A 26,926-nucleotide genomic window follows, 5' to 3' on the forward strand; every position below is an offset into this window, starting at 1 on the left:
TATGTTTCTTTATAATGTCCAATGATTATATATTGCTTCATATATTATTTGATAATGCTTTGATAGATATTTTTTACTATGTGTATGCATCATCTGTGTGTGGGTTGCCTAGCTTCTGGCTACACATTCTAGAAAGTGATACAAAAAATAAAAAATAAAACTTTTCTCAAATTGTAATAGTTGATCAAGTATCCCTAAATATTTCACATATTTTTGGTTCCTTAAATGTATTTTTCAAAAGTATATATTTATTATATTTCGTTGTGACTACCATGAATACATATTTTAAGCCTCTAAATACAATTAGTTCATTGTCACGTTCCGACCTTTAGGTCTCTGGTACTCTTCTCTTCTTACTGCTGAATCTGAGATTGATTAATATCGTCTTGTTCGTCTCAGCCCGGCTTGTCGATGACGGAGGGGGTGATTCGTAGACGTGGTGTTGGCAGCGGTGCAAGCGAGGAACAAGACAATTCACTACAGGGCGACCGCTTAGCTGTTGCTTTAAAGCAAAAGTCAAAAATAACCAAAAATGCTGGACTTTGTAATATTTGCAGTTACTTTCCTAGTTATCCTCGTCAGCGCTGTGCTCTATTTATACCCGGTAAGCAAATAAGAGTGACGTGTTTTTTTTGTTTTTTTTTTTACACTCAAAGTTGACATGTTAGTACTGGAAACTTAGATGTCCGTATTTTTTCCATACCAAAAACATTATTTAATCTAGTGTAAATAAAACATGCATGTCGTCGACATTGTTTTTATTGTTATTTTAGCCTGCATATACACTGCCAAGTACAAGTTTACTGTTCTGCGCCCTCCCAGTCTGTTAAAATGTAGTTGCATATTTAAGCCTTTCTTAAGAAGCCTCTGCACCTGGAAGTATTAGTATTGCCACAGCAGTTGCAGTTCAATGTAGTGATGGGCAGTGCCCCCCATGTTCACATGACTAGCTATTTGTGTTTTTGCAACACAGAAGTAGTTAACTTTCAAATGTCGGGTTTTTGCATGTTTTTTTGTGAAAATGATTTAGAACTGCAGTATAGCACGTAGCATAACTAAGGAAAACTTGAAACAAATATGAAGTCAATATCATGACCCACAAGTACGGTAAATTATGCAGGGTATTCAGTAATGTGTTTTTAACTGTTATATTTGCCTTAAATCTCCAATCAGCAGTAGAACAAGGCCAGTCACACTATCTGGGGTCGTGGTCACTGGTGGTGTTCAGTTAGCTGAAATTGCTTGCAGGTTTGACTGTAGTTAATAAAGGAGACAGATGACATCAGTCTCTCTCATTTTTAGGCTTCTAGACAAGCTTCTGGCATTCCTGGAATTACTCCAACAGATGAAAAGTAAGTATGAAATGCAGGGGGTATTTTAACTTTCTTGTTGGATTTGGAGGGGAGGAGGGGAGGAGGGGGGGGGCAAGTTTCCTTGCATGCTTTGTACTGTAACATACAGAGATGTGCAGAAACACCAAAATATCACACTCACCTTTATTTTTTTTTCTTTGCATCTGGCACAGTGCATGCTAGTGGCCAAATGTTGTAACTGTTGTTCCTTTGAATGGGATTCATTTTATAAAACACCTCCCTGGCTATTGTCATAATTACATCATCTATTTAACACATCACATGTTGCCTAATGACCAACTGAGCTGTGACCACATTATTACAGTATTGAAAAAAAGCTCAAAGGCAATGTAAAATCCCAATTTCTCCACACTCCTAAGAATGAATGTGCTTCTGTCTATATAAATCCATCAATCTATCCCTCCACACATCCTGCTTCACTGTGCTAATGCGGCCCTGTATGTGTGTGCAGAGATGGAAACCTCCCGGACATCGTGAACAAAGGAAGTCTTCACGAGTTCTTGGTAAACCTCCATGAGCGATATGGGTCTGCTGCCTCCTTTTGGTTTGGAAGACGTCTGGTGGTCAGTCTTGGCTCGATAGACCTCCTCAAACAGCACATCAACCCCAATAGGACCTGTGAGTCAAATGATGATTAACAGATGTTATGTATGAATGATAAGAACTAGTAGTTGAATATCTGACCATGAAAGTAATGTCAGAGAAATATGTATTCTTTTTAATTGTAGACTGCTGTTTTCATTTGTAACCTTCCAAGCGCTGTATAAATATGTATTTGATGTATACACGCACAACGTATAGCAAAAATGTTAGTGTTTTAGCCACTGTAGTGTTGCATCATTCCACATTGGTGTTAAAATATGCAGTATTGCTTTATTGATGCAGCAACATCAGCTGATGACTTAACCAGCTCTTTGTGCTCAAAAGAAAAGGTACGAGACAGAGAGCTCTCCTGAGTGACACTTTTCTTTTTCTCCACAGCCGATACCTTTGAAATGATGCTGAAGTCGTTGCTAGGATACCAATCTGGGCTTAGCGGGGATGCAACAGAAAGTCACATGAGGAAGAAGCTATATGAGACCGGAGTCAGTAAAGCGATCCAGAGCAACTTCTCCCTCACTCTGAAGGTACAGAGAGAGGGAATACTGCCGTGGCACAACTGTCTTGTTCTGCCAGAGCTATCACCACTCGACTTTGCTATACTGATAGAAAGGCAGAGGTCTAACCAGATGGTGATGGATTCAGTCAAAAAATACAGGACCAGAGATTAATGGGCTGAATCATTAGCGTCTCGTGTTTCTCATCTCTGAAGGCAGGGGTTAAAATCCGGGTCAGGTAAGAGGTGAAATGAGATTGTTGGTTTCATCTTAGACTTAGTGCCCAGTACTGAATGACAGTGGGTGTTTCAGTTTTACTCACAGAGCAGTGAGTAGAAGCTCTCGTGTCAGCTGGTGCTGTGCCTGACTGTGGAAAATGACTTAAAGAATTTTGCAGTTTTGCAACTGCAGTGGTGTGTTTGGGGATAAATAGCATAAAGCACCAGGAACTAATTCTGTCCTCAGCATCTCTGTTGCAGAACAGAAAAGAAAACATAACATTTTTAAACCTGGTACTTTTTCATCCTTAACTTCAAACACTCACATGGCTCCACAGACTTTGATTAGCACTAATCTTAGACTACCTAATGTTACTTTATGTAAGGTATAGAGTTATACTGCGGTTTGTGACTTAACATTTCAAAAGGAAACAAATAGGAGGAAACAAATAAAATACTATTATTGTGTAAATCTAAAAACTGCAAATGTTTATAAAAGTAACAAAAAATGATTAACTTTTCATCAATTTGCAAGACCTTCATCCATTTGACATGCCAAGATGTGTTTTGAATATCCATGGGTATTATCCAGTTACCCAAGTCCTCAAATGCAGCAGTAGCAGACTTACAATTCCTGATCGAGGGGTGGGTTCTGGAAGCAGGCAGAATAAAAGTTGATAAAGCTACAGCCATTGCCCATTGTATTGCTGTTATGATCGTGGAGATTTATGATAAGTAGGTTATAATACTTAAATATACAAGAAGAAAACGACATGGAACTACAGTGCATAAAGCAGTAGCAGTTTTAAAATCTGCCTGAAGGAGACAGCATACTGTTGTTTACTATACAAAGCTACTCGTCGGCTCCTAATGCTGATTCAATTTCTCACCCAGCTATCACTCAGCCTGTGCACACCTGCGTTTCTGGGGTAATATATTCTCTGTGGTTTCCAATTAGTCTGCTAAGCTTGTGCTGTTCATATTATTTCACAGTCCAAGGCAGACACCTGCTGAACCAATCTGTTTTTTACACTGTTGCATTGCAGTCTATATCCTAGCTATATATATTGACCCCCCCCCCCCCCCAAAAAAAAACCATAATCTTGTTATTGTTGATACTGAATTTGATGTTGCTGTGCAGTATGATAACACAGTTAAACAGCAAGGCAGCAGCACTGTATTCCATGTCCATTTCAATGCCTATTAGATGACCTGTTCATTCTGTTCAAACAAAAGCCTTGCATATCTCAAACTGCTATATAATGGCTTATATTCCCTTCCCTTCATTGTGTAGTGTGTGTCACTTCATAAAATTAGAAGAATGCATGTAAAGATGTTCAAAAATCTGTCTGAATTAGGTAAGTAGATTAGTTTATATAATTTGCATTAAACATAACAGAAAAAGGAGGAAAACACATATTTTAAGGGTATCTGAAACAGTGAAGATCTAAAAACATTAAATTCAAAATACAAAGGACATATTAAGGAATATGTAATAGCACTTTTTTTTTTTTTTTTTTTTTTTTTTGCATAAACCATAGGCAGTGCAATGCCAGAAATAGCCGGTATTGTGTAATATACAGCTTTCCTCATTATCTACTCGAGATGTCTGATTTGTGTTGAAAATCCCTATTTGTGCCTGCCACTGCCGGAGTCATTTCATCAGCGAGGCTGTTCAGGTCAGACCAGTGTTTTCATCTAAATACAGCGCCAGTCTAACCTTTCTGAGAGTGACATTTAAAGACAATTGCAATGTGTTGCTGCCTTGAGAAATCATTTGCATTGGAGTTGATGATAGCTGAAATATATTTGAATACAAAAGATATACAACAAATGGGTGCTGAGGTTTGGTTTCAGTTGCTGTATGTTTACCATTGAATGTAATCTTATTCTCCTGAAACGTGTGTGTTATACATCTGAAGAATTTATATTTTTAGAAAGAGCCAGATAGCAGCCTGAGGTTTTTATTAGGGATGTAACGATACAATAATCTCACTGTACAATACACATCACAATATGCAGGTCGCTGCACAGTCCTTGTGATTATCCTGATCGGCGACTTGTATGATGCATAATAAGATCAAATGGTAATTTAACGATGCACCATTTTGTTAAGACAAAAATGTAATGACATAGGGAGAGTATGTATCTATACCAACTGTAAAACACCCTTATTCTGCATTCAAGAACTATTTAGTGATCAACAATAATCTGTGTTGTATTTTTGGTCTAAGGATAAATGACACATACTTCTATTACGATATGATATCATGTAAACAAAGTATCACAATTCATTGATACATTATGAACACCTCTATTTTTTAATGTAAATTTGATAATTGAAGCTGTTTTAGTAATTGGATCAATTCCACCTCAGTAGTTGAAGGTGTTCCAATGCATTCTGTCTGTTGCTCACTTATTTATTTTGCTACCTAACACACACTGTGTCAGAGCACTTGATACTTGATAACTCTTTTGCATTTTGTCCCACTGTGTGGTCTTGTTTGAGTCGCTTATTTCCACCAGTACAGTACATTTCCCTGTAATGAGAGCTAATCACAGTGCTCTACATTCTAATTATCAACCCAGTCTGGACTCCTCTGTGACTAACCAGGCTGTTCATCTAGCAGTCGGACAATGCAACATGCTGTCCCTTCCTCTTGCAGCTGGCTGATGAACTGCTGTCTAAGTGGGAATCCTACCCAGCCTCTCAGCACGTTCCCCTGTGCCAGCACCTGCTGGGCCTCGCTATGAAGTCAGCTACCCAGACTGCGATGGGCAGCAGGTTCGAGGACGATCAAGAAGTGATCCAGTTTCGCAAAAACCATGATGCTGTAAGTCTGAACACATGTTTGTGTTTTCGCGTGTTCTGTATGTGCACTCGCCTATTGAAGCTTGTTTGTGTTAGGTGAAGGCTGGACTGCTGTTCAGTGCGTATCTGTAAGGTGGTTATTTTATATGGGAGACATGACCATCAGTAACCACATGGGAAAGTGAAGTCTGTTCTACAGAACCATCACTATTGAGCACCTACTATCAGCCATCTTCCAAAGTATGTATTGCGGAATAGTTGTCAGTGATGCCATTTGTGTAACAATTGAAACTGCCATATGAGAGTGAGAGCAGGGGTTTGAAGTATATTATATTTAGTTCATAACTTCAATAAGATGTTGTTATGGTAGCACTGAAAAGAAAGTTGGTATTCAATTTCAGCAAACATTTCAACAATAAGTCTTTATCAGTGTCACTATATGGTCTAAAAACATTTGTCTAAAATGATTATTCAATTTATTTTTATATTATTATGTTTTTACTACTAAGTATAATAGAACTACCATAACAGGTTATCCAATCTGTGGGAAAATCAATCTATGGCATTTATTTTTTTTTCTCATCCATAAAACAATACAGAAAAACAAAGCTTTGTACTGTGTGCTGCACATCTACCGGCAATAATTTTCACTTATCTCGTAAAGTCTTTTCTCAGCAATGGTTATACAGTTTCTACCTATGGTTATACTGTGCATAGCCTTCCATTTACCATGTCAGTGCAAATCAACAAAATACAATATGCATTAAGTTTCAAGAATACATGCAAACATCGATTTGATTGTTCAATTACTTCTTCTAAAAGTGTAGTACTGTAGTTTCTTTTTTTACAACCTAAATCATGAATTATAACTAAAGCTGAAAATCACTTTGCTCTTCAACACACTTGAGTTGTTTCCTGCAGTACTCTTCTAAAGTTAGTCGTTTGCAGAAGTATTCAACCCCTTCAAAGTTTTCACATTGCGTTGGCACCTGAGCGTACTCCACAACGCTTTCAAATTAGACTTTACATGTAGAATCTACAAAACTAATTAGCATTGATAAAGTTGAAAAAAAATGCATATAAAATGTAAATAAGATTAACAGAAAAACAGATAATTCTCGGTTGCATAAGTATTCAACCCCTTTGATACTGCAGCCCTAAATCAGCTCAGGTGCAAATGATTTGTTTGAAAAGTCACAAAATTAGTGAAATGGTTTCAGCCTGTGTGTACTCAAAGTGGTTTAAGTTGAGGATAATTTCCCTCAGGTATATAAAGACTTTCAAGAAGCAACTTACATAGTGATCCAACAAAGCAATCATGAAGACCAAGGAGCTTTTGAAAACAAGTCAGAGATAAAGTGGTAGAGAGGCACAGATCAGGAGAAGGGTACAAGGAAATTTCAAGGCGCTCATTATCCCTCTCAGCACGGTGAAGTCCATCATTAAGAAGTGGAAGGTGCATTATACCACCCAGACACTACCCAGGTCAGGTCGTCCTCCCAAACTGAGCAGCCAGGCAAGCAGGAAACTGGTTTGGGATGTCACTGTGAAGCCAACAATGACCTTGAGAGATCTGCAAAGTTCTGTGTCTGAGGTGGGAGTCAGTGTTCCCACATCAACAATAAGCTGGTCCCTATACAAAGCTGGCCTGTATGGAGGGGTGGCAAGAAAGAAGCCATTAGTCAAAAAGCCTCATCTTAAAGCAATGTAGCATGTAGATGAAACAGCAGACATGTGGAAAAAAGGTTTTTTGTTAAGACGAGACAAAAATTGAACTCTTCAATCTAAATTCCAAGCATTACGTATGGCGCAAGCCCAGCACTGTACATCAGCACCATCCCAACTGTCAAGCATGGTGGTGGCAGCATCATATTATGGGAATGATTCTCTTCAGCAGGGACTGGGAAGCTTGTCAAGATAGAGGGGAGAATGGATGGTGCAAAGTACATGCGAATCCTTGAGGAAAACCTGTTTGAGTCAGCCAAGACTCTGAAACTGGGGAGGAAATTCACATTTCAGCAGGACAATGACCTGAAGCACAAAGCCAAAGCCGCACTAGTGGTGGAACAAGAAGAGAATTAGTGTTCTTGAGTGGCCTAGTCAACGACCTGACTTGAATCCAATCGAAAATTTATGGCGAGACTTGAAGATTGTAGTCCATCGACGATCCCCAACAAACTTACAAGAACTGGAGCAATTTTCCCGTGAAGAATGGGCAAAAATGTCACCATCCTACTGTGCAAAGCTAGTAGAGACCTATCCAAAAAAAAAATAGTAGTTATTGAGACTCATTGCTGGCCCTGTGTGGTAGGGCTAAGGACCTGGTTGATTAACTGATTGTCAATTAGACTGAGCCACATGGTATAAAAGAGAAGCCAGCCTTTGTTCTGGGGCTCAGTTAGTTTAGAGAAGGACTGAGAGCAGCAGGTTGTGCTCTGTCCTGCATCACGATAGCTTTTGCTTGGGTGCCGTTTTGTTTAACTGCAGTTTTCTGCATCGGCTATTTCTATCACTAGTCAGCCTTGACCATCCAGCTCCCCGACCACGTCTTGCAAATTTAAGATATTTCTGTATTATGGCACTGGATATTTTACTAGAATCATTGATAGTTTACAATTCAGGAACAATTCTCTTTACATTCAAAATCCCTGTGCTGTCAGTCTCATCCTTGCTGTCGTTAGCATTTCTGTCAGGGCTGCGTGTTGGTTGACTTTCTTTTGTCTCTCCACTGGTAGACAGTAATTAGTGTCTCTCACCTGCTCCAGATGGATCTGTTGGAAGCTGTAGGAGCTAGTTTGATATTGCCTGATTGCCTTCAAAATGTAAACATGTACTAGTAAGCAATAATATTGCTCATATTCCCTAATTTTATCAAAATGACAGAATAATCATCAACACACAGACCATTCATTATCTAGAAATGTCAGCTACTTATGTTCGCTTTTTACTTAACAGCTTAGAATGGCATAACCAGACAACAATTATTCCCCTGGAAAGTCTCTTGCCCTTTATTATTATTATTATTATTATTATTATTATTATTACTACGACTACTACTATTTTGACTGCGAATGTTATGAGTTACAGTATACTCCCAGTTGAGTTGCAGTTACTCTTAAGGCTAATGTTAAGCTTTTTTCGTTGCAGATTTGGTCAGAGATTGGGAAGGGCTTTTTGGACGGATCCCTTGAAAAAAGCTCTGCCAGGAAAAAGCACTACGAGGATGGTAGGTTAAAGCTTTGTGAACTGCAGTGAAGCTTTTGGGATTCACAACACTCCAGGGCACCCCACCATGGCATGACTTGGCAGAGCCAGGTAGTACAGCTCTCCAGGGCACCCCACCATGGTGTGACTAGGCAGAGCTAGGCAGTACAGTTCTCCAGGGCACCCCACCATGGCATGACTTGGCAGAGCCAGGCAGTACAGCTCTCCAGGGCACCCCACCATGGCGTGGCTGGGCAGAGCCAGGCAGTACAGCTCTCCAGGGCACCCCACCATGGCGTGGCTGGGCAGAGCCAGGCAGTACAGCTCTCCAGGGCACCCTACCATGGTGTGACTGGGCAGAGCCAGGCAGTACAGCTTTCCAGGGCACCCCACCATGGCGTGACTGGGCAGAGCCAGGCAGTACAGCTCTCCAGGGCACCCCACCATGGCGTGACTGGGCAGAGCCAGGCAGTACAGCTCTCCAGGGCACCCCACCATGGCGTGACTGGGCAAGGCCATGCAGTACCAGAACATTATTGCCTGTACACAATGCTCTTACTGTGTCAGGGCGAAGAATTCCATGGACACAGACATGTTGGGGAGCTTTTTTTGTATGTAATCAATACAGCAGAGTGACGTCAGGTGACTAGAATGAAGCATTGTGTTTTTGTGCTCTTTGCAGTAAGACTTACAACACAGTATTATTATGGATGTTTTTTCTCAGCACTCAAAGAAATGGAATCGGTGCTGAAGAAAGTTGCAAAAGAACGGCGAGGGAAGAGCTTCAGCCAGCATGCATTCATTGATACATTACTTCAGGGAAATCTGAGCGAGAAACAGGTACAAATCTACTTTTTTTATGTACTTCTATAAATATAGATTAATATGCTTTGTGTCTGTTTTACTGGATTTAATACTGTCAGCCCATGGCACTGCCCTGAGAACAGGTATAAAACTAGGTGTTCTGATTGGACATAGCCACAGGAGAAATCTCACACCAAGCTTCCACAGCTGCAGTAAAGCTAGAGGCTGAAGAGAACACATTCAGCTGGCCGTGGTTGGAACTAGAAAAACAATAATGCCCACAGCCTAGGAAGCAAATGCTTCAACTGTAATTGTGACAGTTGGGAAGGTATTTAGTTTTGAAACTTCTTTTGTGCAAGTTTTCAGTTCAGGTTTTTCTTTTTATAGTTAAGGGTCAGCTGCAACAGTTTGGGGGGCCCTGTCAGAGGTTGAAATTGTAGAGAAAGTCCTTCAGATTTTAAGGATATTGTTAATAAATGAATCCGATCTCAGCTGAATGCAGTGCTATTCACCATGAAAGTCTCATACTTGATTATGGAAGAGCCGCAAGTCATGGAAAAGGTGTACAGTAACAGTTGTGTTTTTTTTTTAAATAATATTATTGTTGACACTTTTGTGCCCAATTGATTTCCTCTGAATGTATGTTTACTTGGAATAATGGGAATGCCAAAGAACATTGGGCAAATGCAGTAAATGTCACTGTGTTCAAGCAACGATGCTAAATTAATGTGTTATGTTTATGTCCACTCAAACCATTGAATTGAATAATTTAATTATAATTGAATACCTTGTTTTGAATTCAATTCATGTAGAACCTGACCCTTATTGAAATAATCAGACTAGACCACGTTTCTAGTGAATACAGAGTAACAGTTTTATTAGAAATAAAACTAAATAAAGGAAAAATTAAAGGTGCAACAACTAAACTAATACAGAAAGGAAGAATTAACTAAACAGTGCAGAAAATAAGGTTCAAACAAGAACACCCCCACTCCTGCTGGTTGATTGGCGATTCAAAGCAATCTTTGGGAGATTCCCTTAAGGTTACAACTGCATTCCTGACAACTATTTAAGACAAAGGTTAATCTTAACAGGGGTATTGTTAGTAACACAAGTTTTCACTTTCGTGAATATTTGATAAACAATGCATCGTTAAATCAGTCTCATTCATATATATATATATAGTTTTGGTTCAGAAGGCAATTTACACTCTTGCGAGGTAAAGACGCTCTTTGCGTCCAGACAACCTATCAGGAATTATTTATTATCAAAACAGCTAAATTTGGACTCTAGCTTTTAAACGCAGAATGATAATTGCCTTATGAAACTCACGTCAATTTGTATAAATCGCATAAAAACAAATACTATAGTGTTCATTAACTCAAAGCATGAATTGAAAGCAATAATACTTTTCTTACAATCCACTTAAAACAAAACATTAATTTTACTTGCTTATTCTCGAGTTCATAAGAGGATTACAACACTACTCGTTGAGTACGGATTTGCGCTGCTTCCTTCAGCTGTTCCGTGTCTTCAACAATACAGGCGACACGTCTCAAAGATTGCCCGCTGGCAAGGTCAGCTAGTTTCCGGGGTCTGCCTTCCTCGCGTTTCGGCTCCACTTCAGGGTACGAAAGAAATGTCTTTGCGAAGAACTAAGAGTCATTAACGATTTAAGTATTCCACTGAAACAGCAATTCCTCCACCAATATGTGCAATCTTCGTCCGGTTATGTCTGGGATATTCCACTGCAAACTCTGGCACTGCTAGCTCAATAAATTAGACAAGTTAGACAAGTACTTTAAAAACTTTTATTTTAGACGTCTCACGCAGCGGACTCCCACACCAAGGCAAACACTAGAATAGTTATCTTGTATTAGAGTGTCCGAAAACTGAATCTCTGTCCCAGCTGGTCGCAGGCTGGATCTCCAGGTTATCACAGTTCAAAGACTGGTTTGTGTATTGGTGTCTTGGATTTTGTGTCTGGAGTGTTCATATTTTTGTAGGTCTCTTTCTACCCCTGATTGGATAGTTGGTTTAATTTGGGCAGTGCCTGAGCCCACTTGGAGAGTTTTTCATTGGTTGTTCTCGTACCAACCTGGCCCCTTGTTCTCCATTGGTCCGCTATTCCTCCTCCTGTCGGCTGGATTTATGACCTAGACTGGTTCTGGTCTTAAGTGTGAATTGTTTGGCTTGTGGCGCCGAATGAGTCATTCAGCGATCGTGAAGATAAGCCATGTGTCCAGTATTTAGTTTACAACTCTTTTTAAAAGCATTCTTTATCAGTGGGTGAGTTGGAGACCAGAAACCAAGAAGAAACAGAGAATGGTTTAAGACTCCCCCCTGTATATTCCAATTCTGTTACTTTCATGCACAGAATGATATGATGACCCCCCTTTGACGCTACAACACATACTGTGTTATTGCAGTAGCCTTGGGAGCCCCTTGGAGAAAACAAAGCCCATATGGGCTGGGATACAGCCCAGTCCTGACACTGAAAATACAGCACTAGGCTCCCATAGGGTAGGACAAAAATCAGGCCAATTATAAACAAAGGCGTTTGATAAACAGTATTAGGTAGAAAGAAACCTTGAAAAAGTTCTTCATAATGCATTTCATTCTGTACAAACCTGTTTGCTTACAATAAAAGCTTTTACCAGGGAAATGTCAGTCCCTATTGTGGCTTAGCCTCCCATTTCTAGAAAATTGTCAGCAATAGGGCACCAAAATAGTGTAATACTACTTGATTTTGTTTTCTAGGCTCAAAGGAAAAACAGTATTTCTCAAAGGACTTTTAAAACGTCCTTAAGTCTGGAAGTTTATAGAAGTGCCACCATCTCTACTGTACTTTGATTGGCATTTTGACCTATAGGAGAATGGAAGAACTTCCTGTGTGATTCCCCATTGGATGTCTTCAAAGGAAATGTAGATTGATGGGCCTTTTTGGTTAAAAATGTCATTTTTTATCTGCAAGGATCTGATTGAGGGTTTCAATCCCTTTTAAAGACCTTCAGGAATTGAGTTTTTATTATACCAAATTAAATATTTATTTAGTTGAAAGCCAAGCTTCATCTTCATAAGAAAAGAATATAAAAATACCTTTATCTTGTTATCCACATTTCTGACAGAACTCAGGGTGCTTGTTGAAGACAAAAAAAAGTGATGATGGACTAAATTGGTGCTCAGCTATATTAATTGGATTTTTGCGCAGTTGGAGCTTTAAATTTAGCCACTACAGATCTGCTGTTAGTCTCAAACTTGTCGGTTTTTAACACCCCTGTCAAGGTAAATCCATCTCATTATCTTCATTTTTACTCTTAAAACTTGAGAGAGACATTTTATGGTTTTGTTTTTAAAGTATGAAGTTGTGATGTATCAGTCAGAAGGATAAGGCTGACATAAATATAACTTCTGGCCCTTCATGGTGAAGACCAAATTTAAAAAAATCATATTGTATTTCTAAAGCAGGCAGGGAGAGTGGGGGTGGGTTGAACCTATTGCATGATAAGGTCTGTTAGATTCAGCATCATCCCTGCTTAATTGCTTTCTCCTGTTATGCACAGAAATCAGCTGTTATAGCTAATCCACTTGATGAAAACTGGTGTAGCGTCGCTATGAGTTTCCAAGCAAAATATCACTTACCTGTACCCAGTCGCCCATCCATAGGCACCTTTGGCGAGTCTCGCTCTCCAGTGCTCCAAACCCTAACGCTTCTACAGGCCTTGATTGTGGATGGAATAATTTTCCATGTCTTTCTGTAGTGTGATTTCTCTCAACATTTGTTTGTCAATCCAAATTCCAATTAGGGGAGATAATGGTACAGCTGCTGAACTAAGTATCGATGTGACCCCAAGATCAGCTGAAGTGGTTAGAGCTGAAGTATACCTTAAGTCACAAGGCCATCATCAAAGTGACAGCTGATGGTGGGGGGGAGAGAGATTACCAAGTTAAGAAACATCACAAGTTGGGGTTCAGGGGAAAACAACCTAAAATGAATGAAATATATACATGAATGTTTTGCATCATTTCTGGCTTAGGTGTTGGAGGACAGTATGATTTTCTCCCTGGCTGGCTGTGTGATAGCTGCCAATTGTGAGTATAATGTTTAACAGCTTTTGGAATTTTTCACTTTCACACCTGGTAGTGCTTTCTGCCTTTTCTGTTATGTTATGCTGCTGCTACGTCTACCGCAGATGTTATTTCATGCAATTTAAAAACCTCCAGCTTAAAGTTCAAGTCACGTATCAAATCAAAATCAAATCCCTTCTGTGACATACTTGGATTTTGTTTTTATGTTGATGTTAAGAAATCAGGCAGTCAAGCTCTCAGAACAAACAACACAGTGTAATGCAATGACAACACAATACGAAAATGAAAAACAGCACAATTTAACTACATTTAATTGTAAATACAGGTGTGGTTTATCCAGGCAGATCAATAGACCTCTTAGTTTCCTAGAAGTTTTACCTTAAGCCAGACAAACAAACAAACAAGCACAAAATCTGAATGTCTGGAGAACAGAAATACAGCTGACTATCGTGAGTCTTATGAAGCATGCTGGTCTCCCATGACAGCTAGTTCATTGGTTTGCATTTATTCAATGGTGTTTTTAGATTAGACACTAGTTTGCCTTGCAAGGCAGCGAGAGAGCTAGCTCAAGTGTCTCCTTGCCAAAACCTTGCTCCAGTACTTACCAATGCCCTTTCCTCTTCCCTTGCCAGTGTGTAGCTGGGCAGTTTATTTCCTGTCAACTTCAGAAGATGTGCAGGAGAAGCTGTACAGAGAGTGCAACCAGGTGCTCGGAAAGAGTCCCATTTCTCTTGACAAGATAGAACAATTAAAGTAAGTTAAGTTTCTGCTATTCATGTTGTAGCTAATGAATGCTGAAGAGTAGGCTGCTACAACTTTAATTATAATTATACTCATTGTATAGTAATTGTTAATTGAGAGAGTGAGAGTGGTCTGACCATGTTTTAATTTGTCCTGTGAAATCACGCCTTCCTCCTCCTGGATGTGGTGTTTTAATCCTCTGTTTATCTGAATACATCGCGTTGAGATTTTCTCCTGAAATTCTGCATTTATAAAATGGAGGTGCTTAATTTCATATTACGTCATGCACTGCTTACTATGATTCCTTGGCAATTTATGTTTCATTCCAGCTTGTGGAACAAGGGAGGAAAGACAATGCATGAAATCCCCGGCTTTTATTCAAGCCGCATCGGTGTCAAATGAGAACTAGTATTTTCTTGAATGTAGCTAGTTTTGTGCTCCAGCAAACACTCTCTTATTCAAGTAATATGCCACAATCCAGCTAGGTAACTCTGATGTGGTCCCCGAGTTACTCTCCTGGTAAAGGCGTGTTTGCATAGTGTGCAGGCTGAGTTAGACAGTCAGGGGAGTGCAGGTTTGCATCCCAACTGTGCCTAGTTGCTGCTCTTTGCTGTGGATTCCACAGGGAGCATTGACTGTGGCACTTTTCAGAAGATTGCTTAGCTGCAAATATGTGCAGAAACATCAAAAGAGAATCATATAGGACACATATTAGGTAAGTGTTGATGTGAAGTATCCCTTTAAGGTGTTATGGGCAATGCCGCTGTGTTGAATTGCAGGTACTGCCGACAGGTCCTCAATGAGACAGTGCGGACCGCTAAGCTCACCCCAGTGGCAGCTCGTCTTCAGGAGCTAGAAGGCAAAGTGGACCAGCATGTCATTCCTAAAGAGGTACTTTGTGATCACCTAAATGCGGTCTTTTGTTACAAAGAAACTTACTAGATGATAAAAGCACGATTCCTTGATTTGGATGTGGGCTAGGCTTGGGGAACAAACTCTTATTGTCTTCATGCTAGAAGAGTTGCAGACAATGATCGTTGCCCAAAATGATCCACAAAAGCTATGTGTGTTTTAAAAATGTGAAAGTATTTTTTTGTATTATTTTATTTTTTTATGGCAAGTTATTTGTAAATATTGAAAAAAAAGTTAGATTTGTTATCAAGTATATCTTGATGAGAAGACAAAAATTGTGTAGCAGTATTAACTAAGGTGATATACTGTATAGATACTGGGGAGGGGAGGGAATCTAAAGAGGCATGTAAAATTCAGGTTAAAGTATCCTGCCATCCCCGCTGCCTGCTGAAAACACAGAGGTGTGTGCTACAATAACCTTCATCAAATTCCTATTACCCCTGCTCAATCACATGCTCTTGACTGTACCAATGTACGCCTAGGTTTCTTTAATGTCAGATCTCTGTCTAAAAGCTCTGTTAGTGATTTTATTCAGGATTACAACATTGATATTCTCTTTTTAACTGAAACTTGGCTTGGACCTAATGACAATGTTTCCATGATTTAAGGTTTCTTAACACTATTCTTTTTTCCAGAACTCTTTCTCTAGTGGGCGGGGAGGTGGACTTGCTACTGCTTTTTCGTAGTGAACTTAGAATCAAACAGGAAATTGTTGAAGGTTATTTATCTTTTGAAGTTTTAACCTTGACATTGAACAGTCCATAACTGTTCATATTGTAATTATTTATCGACCACCTAAGTCAAACCCGCTATTTCTGACTAAATTTGGGGATCTGCTATCTTTACTGACATAGTATTCTTTTATTGGGTGATATTAACCTTTATCTTGACATTTGATTCTGATTCATGGAAGTTTTGAGGCTACTGGGTTCTTTAGATTATATCCTGCATGTCAAAGGTCCTGTGCACACAGATCTGGTCATTTCTTGTGATTTAGCTGTTAAGAATATCGTAACTCTAGATCTTACTATTTCTGATCATCTTGGCATTCTTTTTGAGGTGAATCAGCCAGTATCTATAAAGACTGTGGACCATACATTTAAATCCTAGGTAATTAATTCTTTAACTGCTGTTAAGCTTTCTGATGTATTGATCTCATTACCACTCTGAGTCCTTATCAGTAAATGAACTGATTAATGCCTACAACATCACCATGACTGGTATCTTAGATACTGTAGCACCAATCAAAACTCGGAGAGTGTCTTTTAAAAAAAAAAAAAAAGCTCACCGTGATTTAATGATACAATTTGTAAGATGAAATATGAGGGTCGTAAACTAGAACAGAGATAGCGGGAATCTAAACTGCACGTTCATTACATCGCGTGGAAGGGCCACTTGGTTAAATGTAGGAAGACTATACAATTCGAGAAGTTTCAGAATGCTTCCATTGCTATGCTGATGATACCCAGCTGTGTTTGTCCCTAAAGCTTCTTCTGCCACTGTGTTATTAGCTACTTGCCTTAAAGACAACAAGCATTGGATGTCACAGAATTTTCTGATGTTGAATTCAGATAAAACAGAGGTTATGCTAGTGGGATCACAGAACCAACTAAAAGGAAATGTGGGATTACATGAGCTTGACCCTTGGAGTCTCTCATCAAAACTTAGATTAGAAATTAAGAGTTTGGGGGGTCATCTTTGATCCTGATCTCTCATTTTAGACTCATATTAGGGAAGTTACTCAAGTATCTTTTTACCATGCGAGAAATATAGCCAAACTTAGACCAATTATTTCCGTATCTGATGCCGAGAGACTAATGCATGTCCCAAAATGTGTCGTATCCTGCTTGCAGCTTGTTCAGAATGCTGCCGCTAGAATTCTGACTAAAACTAGGAAAAGTGAACATATTACCCCTGCTTTTGTCTTTTTATACTGGCTCCTTGTGCAATATAGAATTGATTTTGAGATTAATTTACAAGGCCCTGAATGGATTAGCACCATGTGATTTGCAGGAGTTACTGACCCCGTATCTTCCAAGCCGCACTCTGAGATCACAGGATACGGGGCTGCTGGTTATTCCTAGGGTCAACAAAAGCAACACGGGAGGAGGGAGGGTTTTTTCTTGTAGAGCGCCTAAATTATCAGTTCAAGTCAAGACTAAAAACACACTTTTATAAAATGGCTTTCTTATCATAGTGGGTTTTAACGTAACTTTAAAATTGCTGTTTTTGTATTATGTGTATACTGTTACTTTAAATATGTTATTTAAATGGTCTGATTATGCCAGTTGTATGTGTGACATGCTATATAAATGTATTGTGATTAGTTATTTTTTTCTGCTATATACTGTACAGTGCTTTGCGATACTTTTGTATAAAAAGCGCTATATAAATGCATGAAATAATTACATTAATTAATATGACTGCACTCTACAGCTAATTCATTTAACCAAAAACAGAAACACATTTTAAGGTGTTATCATTCTTTTGCTATCTATAACCTGGTGAAAACAGCTGCAGTGGTGCCAGTGATAAGCAGATTTTTTTAATGCCATTAAATTATACCTGAGACATGCCATTTGGAGCTTCACAAATTGTTTGTGAAGATGAAAAAGGATAATATTTAGTGACCAAAAGAGGTTAATTTTTGCCTGGTCTCTTCATGTTCATAAATATATTTGGAATAATTGAGAGATGGTTCTAGCAAACACACCTTCAAAATAACTGTAAGATGTCACAGAAACCTTCCCTTTTTGCATGTGATCTTTTAAGAACATAAAGTTTACAAACGAGAGGAGGCCGTTTGGCCCATCTTGCTCGTTTGGTTGTTAGTAGCTTATTGACCCAGAATTTCATCAAGCAGCTTCTTGAAGGATCCCAGGGTGTCAGCTTCAACAACATTACTGGGGAGTTGATTCCAGACCCTCACAATTGTCTGTGTAAAAAAGTGCCTCCTATTTTCTGTTCTGAATGCCCCTTTGTCTAATCTTCATTTGTGACCCTTGGTCTTTTGTTTCTTTTTTCGGGCTGAAAAAGTCCCTTTTGGAATGCTTGAATTAGGTCGCCGCGTAGTCTTCTTTGTTCAAGACTGAATAGATTGAATTATTTTAGCCTGTCTGCATATGACATGCCTTTTAAACTCTGAATAATTCTGATCGCTCTTCTTTGCACTCTTTCTAGAGCAGGAATATCCTTTTTGTAGCGAGGTGACCAGAACTGAACACAATATTCAAGATGAGGTCTTACTAATGCATTGTACAGTTTTAACATTACTTCCCTTGATTTAAATTCAACACTTTTCACAATGTATCCTAGCATCTTATTGGCCTTTTTTTTTTTTTTTTTTTTATAGCTTCCCCACATTGTCTAGATGAAGACATTTCTGAGTCAACAAAAAGTCCTAGGTCTTTTTCATAGATTCCTTCTCCAATTTCAGTATCTCCCATATGATATGTATGATGCACATTTGTTTTCCTGCATGCAGTACCTTACAGTTTTCTCTATTAAATGTCATTTGCCATGTGTCTGCCCAGTTCTGAACCTTGTCTAGATCATTTTGAATGACCTTTGCTGCTGCAACAGTCTTTGCCACTCCTCCAATTTTTGTGTCATCTGTGAATTTAACAAGTTTGCTTACTATACCGGAATCTAAATCATTAATGTAGATTAGGAATAGCAGAGGGCCTAATACTGATCCCTGTGGTACTCCACTGGTTACCACACTCCATTCTGAGGTTTCTCCTCTAATCAGTACTTTCTGTTTTCTACATGTTAACCACTCCCTAATCCATGTACATGTGTTTCCTTGAATCCCTTCTGTGTTCAGTTTGAGGATTAATCTTTTATGCGGGACTTTGTCAAACTTTCTGGAAATCTAAATAAACCATGTCATATGCTTTGCAATTATCCATTATCCATGTTGCATCCTCAAAAAAATCTCCCTTTCCTAAAACCATGTTGACTGTCTCCCAGGATACTGTTACCATATAGGTAATTTTCCATTTTGGATCTTATTATAGTTTCCATAAGTTTGCATATAATAGAAGTCAGGCTTATTGGTCTGTAGTTACCTGGTTCAGTTTTGTTTCCTCTTTTTGTGGATTGGTATTACGTTTGCAATTTTCCAGTCTGTCAATACAACCCTTGTGTCAAGAGACTGTTGCATGATCTTGGTTAGCGGTTTGTAAATAACTTATTTCATTTCTTTGAGTACTGTTGGGAGATCTCGTCCGGCCCAGGGGATTTGTATATTTTAAGAGCTCCTAGTCCCTTTAACACTTCTGCCTCGGTTATGCTAATAATAACTCTGCCTAAAGTTATTTAAAACTGGATAGGAACTGGATGACATGTGGGGCATGTTGTCCGTATCCTCCTTTGTAAAAACTTGTGAAAAGTAATCATTTAATAGATTTGCTTTTTTTTTTCTTCATCTATGATTTTGCCATTTGTATCTCTTAGACATTTAACCTCCTCTTTGAATGTTCTCTTGCTGTTGTAATATTGGAAAAAACATTTTGGAATTGGTTTTATCCCCCTTAGCAATGTTCATTTCTATTTCTCTCTTGGCCTTTCTAACTTCCTTTTTGACTCGCGTTTGCAGTTCCTTGTACTCTTTCTGCATACTTTGTTTTTGGTCCCTTTTTAATGCTCTGTAAGTGCCTTTTTTTGCTGAATATTTTTTTTAATTGATCTATTAAACCATTTTGGCAATTTAGTTTTACATTTAGATTTGTCTACTTTAGGGATGTAATTGTTTTGCACCTCTAGTACTACATTTTTGAAGAACAGCCTTTTCCTGTGGATATTTTCTCAATTTGATTCCAATCTACTTCTGTTAGTCTCTGTTTCATACCTTCATATTTTGCTTTTCTAAAATTGTAAACCTTAGCTTTAGTCATTACTTTTGGGGATTTAAAAAGCACTTCAAATGAGACCATGTTGTGATCTGAGTTTGCTAGTGGTTCTCTGACCTCTGTTTTAGTTATTCTGTCTTCGTTATTTGAAAAGACTAAATCAAGGCATGCCTCCCCTCTAGTCAGTTCCTTGACAAATTGTGTTAGGAAGCAGTCATTTGTCATTTCCACCATTTAAATTTCGTCCGTCGTGCTACCCACCGGGTTTTCCCATTTTATATGGAGGAAGTTGAAATCCCCCATTAGTATGGCTTCTCCTTTGCTACGCGCATTTCTAATGTCATTGTATAACAGATTATTTTGCTCACCATCTGAATCTGGCAGTCTATAGCATGCTCCTATTATTATGCCCTTTTAATTTTTGTCCGTTATTCTGACCCATATTGATTCGGTTTTATTTTCTTTGTCCAGGTTTAACACCTGGGCTTCAAGACTGTTTCTTATGTATAGCGCTAACCCTCCACCACTTCTGTCCTGCCTGTCTTTGCTATGCAGTGTATACCCACAAATATTATATTCGTTCCCATCACTCTCAGACAACCAAGTTTCTGTAACACCTATCGCATCATAGTTACCTGTTAGTGCAGTAGCTTCAAGTTCTAAAATTGTTTCTGATACTTCTAGCATTTAGATAAATACATTTAATGGTTGTCTTGCCTGAGTTGTTGTTCTTGTTTTGATGCGGTCTCCCTTCTGTTTTTTTGTTGATTTCTCCCCCCTTCCTTTCTAGTTTAAATGCTTCTGAACCTGCTTGAGGATCTTTTCTCCAAGCAGATTGGTTCCCTTTTTATTTAAGTGCAGGGATTTTGGTCTGTCTCTTCCAATGTTGTTTGTACTGATGTGGACGACCGCTACCGGGTCATCTCCTGTTCGTTCTCTTTTGGACATACTTTGTATAAAGAACTGCTTTGGAGGCCCAGCAGCTCTGTGGGTGTAACTGCGAGAGCGAGCACAGTGAGGCTGTCACTGTATTGATTTGTATTAGAAATGGGTTAACTTGATTGAGTGTTGTTTCTTCAAACCCACAGAACAGCTGTCTATAAACTGCACCAGAGTGAATATTTGGTCTATATCGCCTTAGGGGAATATTTAAGATTTAATTAATTTGATTCAGCGAGTTGTAAATTAAATGATACAGGGGCTCAGTTCATTGATCCGTGGGTAAGTTACTTAATATTACATTTTTAATTTCAACTGTTTGTTTTGACTTTGTTCTTAATATTGATCCCAACTTGGGTCGTCATGAACCCTTAACATGTTTGTTTAAATTAGGTTCTAAATGACTGTATCTCTAAAATTCTGCATTCCTTTATTATGCAAAATGTATTTGGGAAAACATTTGCATTTCCTTTCCCTCTTCCCATTGGGCAAACTGAAATCCTGCTGTGTTATGAGTGCATGAGTTATTGTGTTCGTAATTTTGGATCAACTTCCAGCCTGTGAAACGGCAAACCACAGAACAGTTTGATCCAAAATGACAGCAAAGGAAAGAGTGAAATCTTCAGGATGAATTCTTCCGTTTACTTTAAATCTAGGATTCTGCTGGTCAATCTGCTAAATAAGTGTTCTTTGCTTTGTGGGGTAGCCTAAATGTGGAATGTTTTGGTAGATTCTAAAGAGAAAAATATAAATCCTGTTATATAAATCCTGTCCAAGGTGAATTTTCACACTGTCTATTAAGCAAAATAGAATGTGAAACTTATCACAAATGACGCATCTATTTTTTGTAACTAGCCACTGTTACCAGTTTTATCTGTTTACTGGTGTGGAGCGGATGCCCCACAGAGCTGTTTTCAGCAGTACTTAAAATGATGCTGTTGGCATCTTCTTTTTCAGACACTGGTCATATATGCCCTTGGTGTGGTTCTTCAGGACAGCACAGCATGGCCGTTACCGTACAGGTTTGTGAGATGCAATACTTTTATTTTCTTTTCATTTTTATCTGAAAATGTATCTAATTTACCCCGCCCCCCCCACGGCAGTTTTTTTATTATGGTAATTGTACGACACCCTCAATCTAGATTGAAACTGTACAGGTAGCAGTGCAACACAACTGAATTCAAGCTGAAGCACAAATTGTGAATCACCAGGAGCCAACCCCCCACAATTTCCTTACCTTCTAAGTAAGAAGATGGACTATTATAAATCTTTAATTTAGAGCATGTGCTGCGATGATGATCTGTAATAGAATGTCAGTGACTTAAGCACTTTGATTAGCTGCGAGGAACTCAATGTATTGTCTTTGGGCAAAAATGTCAGTGGTAAGGGGTTTAAAAATATCTATGTTGTTGTGACACATCATAACTTCTGTACCAGGTCGTTTAAAATTGCACAAGCTAGCTGCTGATTGAACCTTTAGAGTGAGAGCCCTGCTGACTTAGGGTGGCTTTGTGAAGTGCACATCCTGTCTAACCTTGTTCACAATTGAAGAGAATCACATCTGTCATTCAGATTGGTTCCTTATCTCTGTTTTGCAGGTTTGATCCGGACAGATTTAATGAAGAATCTGCCAGGAGAAATCTGTCACTCCTCGGGGTCTCGGGAAGCCAGGAGTGTCCTGAGCTGAGGTAAAGGCAGCTTTGTGTTACCTGCAAATGCAGGCCTAGCATGGGTCGATTCTGAGCTTTGAAAAGCATGATCTGTTAAATGTGCTAAAAAAGGAGACTAGATTAGTTTAAAGTGCTAGTGGGGGGAAAAAACACTAGGAGGAATTCAATAGGAGTGAGAAAGCTGTGCTATTAATAAAAGTTGCTACAGTGCGGGGCATGAATATTGCATTAGATTAATAGCCATTTGTGTTTCTCCATTTCCAGGAGATCAAACAAACCCAATAGCAGAAGCATCATTAGTATATATTAGTAACCTGTATTATAGGAGTCCCAGTAATTTGCCTGTGGAAATAAAAACCTTTAATATTAAAACAGATAAAAGTAATGAAATGGGTTACTTTTCTAAACGCAGAGAGATGAAAAGCACCTCACGCAACCTTTTCTCAAGGATCTCTTCTGCCTTTTTCAATAATTGGTTCCCTTTTAAAATCTCAGCTACCTACTGGAAATATCATCATGATTTTCTGCAGACATAGGTTCAAAAGCCAAGCTTATGAGGTATTTTATAGTGATACTGGTAGTTATTGTAAAAGCAAGAACACTGCTCTCTTGAGTAACTGGACTTAACAGAAGATGGCTTTAGTTTATGCCCCCTGCAGAGGTAATTTCAGAAAGTATTTTATTTATTTATTTATTTTTTTTTGGAACTGCTACATTTTGACATCAGTGTCATCATTTCATGCATGACTGTCTCGCATCATTACCTACCTCGATTTGAGCATAAATTTAATATTTTCTTTTAAGTCTATCATTCTCAGCAGTCACTCTTATCTGTCACCGAACAAAACCTGACAGTTGTAAATCACCCTCAGTAAGGACAGGAGTTGAGATAAAAATGTTAAAAAGCAGGAAAGAAATGTTTTTCATCCCCTTGGTTCATCATAAATGCTCCATTTTTATAGGTGTAATAAAAAATAAAAACATTTTGTTACCTCTTTCTTCATTTATCCTGCAGCACACTGCATTTCTGGTAACAACACGTAGTTTCCAATGTATAACAGAAAGCAAAGATGATGTGGAAAATAAATCAATGTGGAAAATAAATACCCTCTTCAAACTACAGAAACAATTCAATTTTTTTACAAGCCTGTTTTCAAAACATGATGATAGTGCATTATTTAGGTAGTGTGAATGGGGTAAACAAAAAGATCAGCAACAAAACCAATACGGTAACGCTTTATATTGCGTGGCATAAATTAAGTTAATGTTAAATTAATATTTAATACGTATGCAATAGATGTTCTTGCTAAATGTTAACCAAATGTCGATAAATTAAATTTTCATATCATGTCCATTTCTATTACCCTTGAAAATATGTAATACTTTCCCATCTTTTACATGTTTTTAATGGAAAGTACACTTAGTCTGAGTTAAATGTTAATGGAAAGTAACAAGGAGTAATTGAATGTAAATTGAATATCAATTGCATATCCATTAAATATTAATTTAACATGAATTTAATATGCAATTCCATATCTATTTAATATTAATTTATGCCACAAAATATAAATACTTGTGTGAAGATTTATGTGCTTTATAAGATGAATGATTTGTATAGCCTTGATTTATTATTCCTCCTTTAATGATCTAAATGGCAGTATTGCAGTGTTTAGTTCCCTTGGTGGTTTGCTGAATCAATCCTGTGTCTGGAACATTTCTCTGTCTTCAACTTTCAGGTTTGCCTACACTGTAGCCACAGTCCTGCTCAGCTCCCTTGTGAGGAAACTGAAGCTGCACCACGTCCAGAACCAAGCTGTGGAGACCAAATATGAGCTTGTCTCGTCACCCAAGGAGGAAACATGGGTAACAGTGAGCAAGAGGACCTAGAGTCTATACGGCTGACCAACGGGGAGTTATGACAGTGTAGGAGATCTTTTTGTGATGCCTGTCTGATTCGAAGGTCACCTTTGTGGAATATTGTTGGGGTCTATTTTAATGATCTAAACAGTGGCTAATCTTAATACCGCCACCTTAAAATACTCTCTTTACCGTATTTTTATTGTATGTTCTGCAATAATGTTTATAAGTGTGTCTGTGTGGAGGGTGGAAGGGGGCCCAAAAAAATTCATGTAGAGTTAAAGTGGCAGCTATTTATTATTCGCTGTGTTTTAGATCAATAAATTATAGCCTAGTGTGTTAGTGGCAAAGAAGCTTGTCTTTGAACAGATTTAAAAGCAAGATTAAACCCTGCCAGGTATTTAAAATTGCACCATCTCATTCCTTTTGACTGATGGATCTCAATTTATTTTTTTATATGAATCAAGACATTAATTAAACTAATCAAGTGGTGTGGTGTTATGCACTTTAAAATCATGGCCCATTACTGAAAATAAAATAATACAAATAATGTTTTCTCTTGCAAGTGTTAAAAATGACCATTTGTGTTTTTTTTTTTAAAGCACAAAATACCCTGTATTACTTGCCTGTAGTAGTGTTGGCTGTTTAAATATACATAGCAGTTCCAGGTTATACTGTGAGCTTAATTAGCCCCATGCCAGAGTTTAAGACATTGAAAGGAAAAGCTACAGTGTGAGCTTGTTTTTTACCACTTTGTCAAATGGAACTAACACAGAGTCATCACCCTCAAGGTTATACATTCTTCCAGAGCGAACTTCTAAAAAAAACAATGGTCTACCCAGCATTTATAAAAATAAAAAAATCCTGTGATTTTAAAATTGTAATGTTTCTGAACAATGGGCTCGGTAAACCCCCACTCTATTGTAAATGGCTTGCTAAAAAACTTCCTGCAGGTCTAATAGCAGCCCCCACTATCCAGAAGTAACTTCAATGCACTTGACTGCTACCACTCTGAACATTTGTATAAATGACTCCCTACTTCTTGGGGGATTTTGTCTCCATGGGAAGCAGTGGAGTAGTAGTTATAGTCTATTAGAGGCTTAGGCAAAATAATCACTTTAGTGTGTTCCTACATAGTCCACTGAACGTCTTCCTGTTCATTCCTGTCAATCAAAGCATCAAAAGCATGTGAAGACCACACGTTTTAAAAGACCAATTGCCTTCAGAGAGACAGACTAATCCAATAGGACTTTGCATTAATATAAACCATGTGATTCTGTTTTGTTGAATATCAGATAGCGGAATGTTCTGTTTGACTGCAATGTGGTTTTGCACAATTGTACACAATCATGCAGCTATCCATTGCTGCATTTAGTTGTAAACCCCACAAAAGAAAAGAATGTGCACCATTGGACATTTACTACAGCAGACTACATACTGAAGTCTGTAATGATATGTTTGTTAAACTGTATGTTACATGCCTTAAAATACATGTGTACAAATACTGTAAAAGAATAAAGTTTTGTACCTGGGTTTGGCATTTTTTAATACTTTAGCTGGGTCCAGATTTCTGGTAAAACTATGAATTGTTAGCTAACATAATTCTACTATATCTATCAAAAAGGGCCAAGTTGCAAAACAAAGCACCTGTCCCTTGAAGATATGGTATCAGTTCACCAACATATTGGCAACATTTGTTGGTGACATTAACAAACTGAAGCTTAGTTACCATTTTAAATTATGTTCATTATTTTTTATTCTATAGATTTTAAAGAATGCTTTTTCTTGTAAAACTGTTTTTCAAGGGGACAAGGACAGTCTCGTTGTAAGCTAAACATATAATCATGTACATGGCGGACTACCGTTGTTGACTTTAGAAAACATAGACAAAGCACGGCCAAAAGTGTTGTGACCCAAAGCACGTCGCAATCCTGGCACTGAGTAGCCAGGTGTTTACATGTATAATCCAGGAGTTGAGTTCAAGGGCAAAGTCTTCTGGGAGGCTTGTTCTGTAGTTCAGTTGATGTCAGTTTTAAAGTCTTTGGATGGTTTGTTTGTCAGAGGATCCTGGCTGTTCAAATCCTAGCCTAGTCTCCCTTATACTGGGTTTATATTATTGTATCAACATTGCCTTATGCCTAGATGATGCATTTTGACATCACTGAAATGGAAACCTAAAGCAAAGTGACATGGAAAACTCCCCTACTGAGCGTCATGCTTTCTGTGGTCATTGCAGTCTAAGAAATAAGAACAGATTGCATCTCCTTTGTGTTGCGTAGATGACGTACCAGAGCTCCAATAACTGAATCTTCCATCCCACTGTTGATATTGTTAGGAGACGTGGATGAAATGTTAAC

General features: G+C 38.4%; 1 protein-coding gene across 1 annotated transcript; it reads left to right on the top strand.

Annotated features, from left to right (window-relative positions):
- Positions 1-412: 412 nt before the first annotated feature.
- On the top strand, positions 413-26,101 carry LOC121322120 (cytochrome P450 20A1). Its single transcript, XM_041261658.1, has 13 exons — positions 413-604; positions 1,303-1,352; positions 1,825-1,991; positions 2,355-2,500; positions 5,355-5,522; positions 8,648-8,726; positions 9,429-9,544; positions 13,546-13,600; positions 14,230-14,350; positions 15,118-15,229; positions 22,000-22,064; positions 22,641-22,730; positions 24,449-26,101. The coding sequence occupies exons 1-13, from the start codon at positions 533-535 to the stop codon at positions 24,597-24,599; spliced, it is 1,392 nt and encodes a 463-aa protein (XP_041117592.1). The 5' UTR covers positions 413-532; the 3' UTR covers positions 24,600-26,101.
- The last annotated feature ends 825 nt before the right edge of the window (positions 26,102-26,926 follow it).

Source organism: Polyodon spathula, chromosome 10 (assembly GCF_017654505.1).
Source record: "Polyodon spathula isolate WHYD16114869_AA chromosome 10, ASM1765450v1, whole genome shotgun sequence".
Taxonomy (NCBI): Eukaryota; Metazoa; Chordata; class Actinopteri; order Acipenseriformes; family Polyodontidae; genus Polyodon; species Polyodon spathula.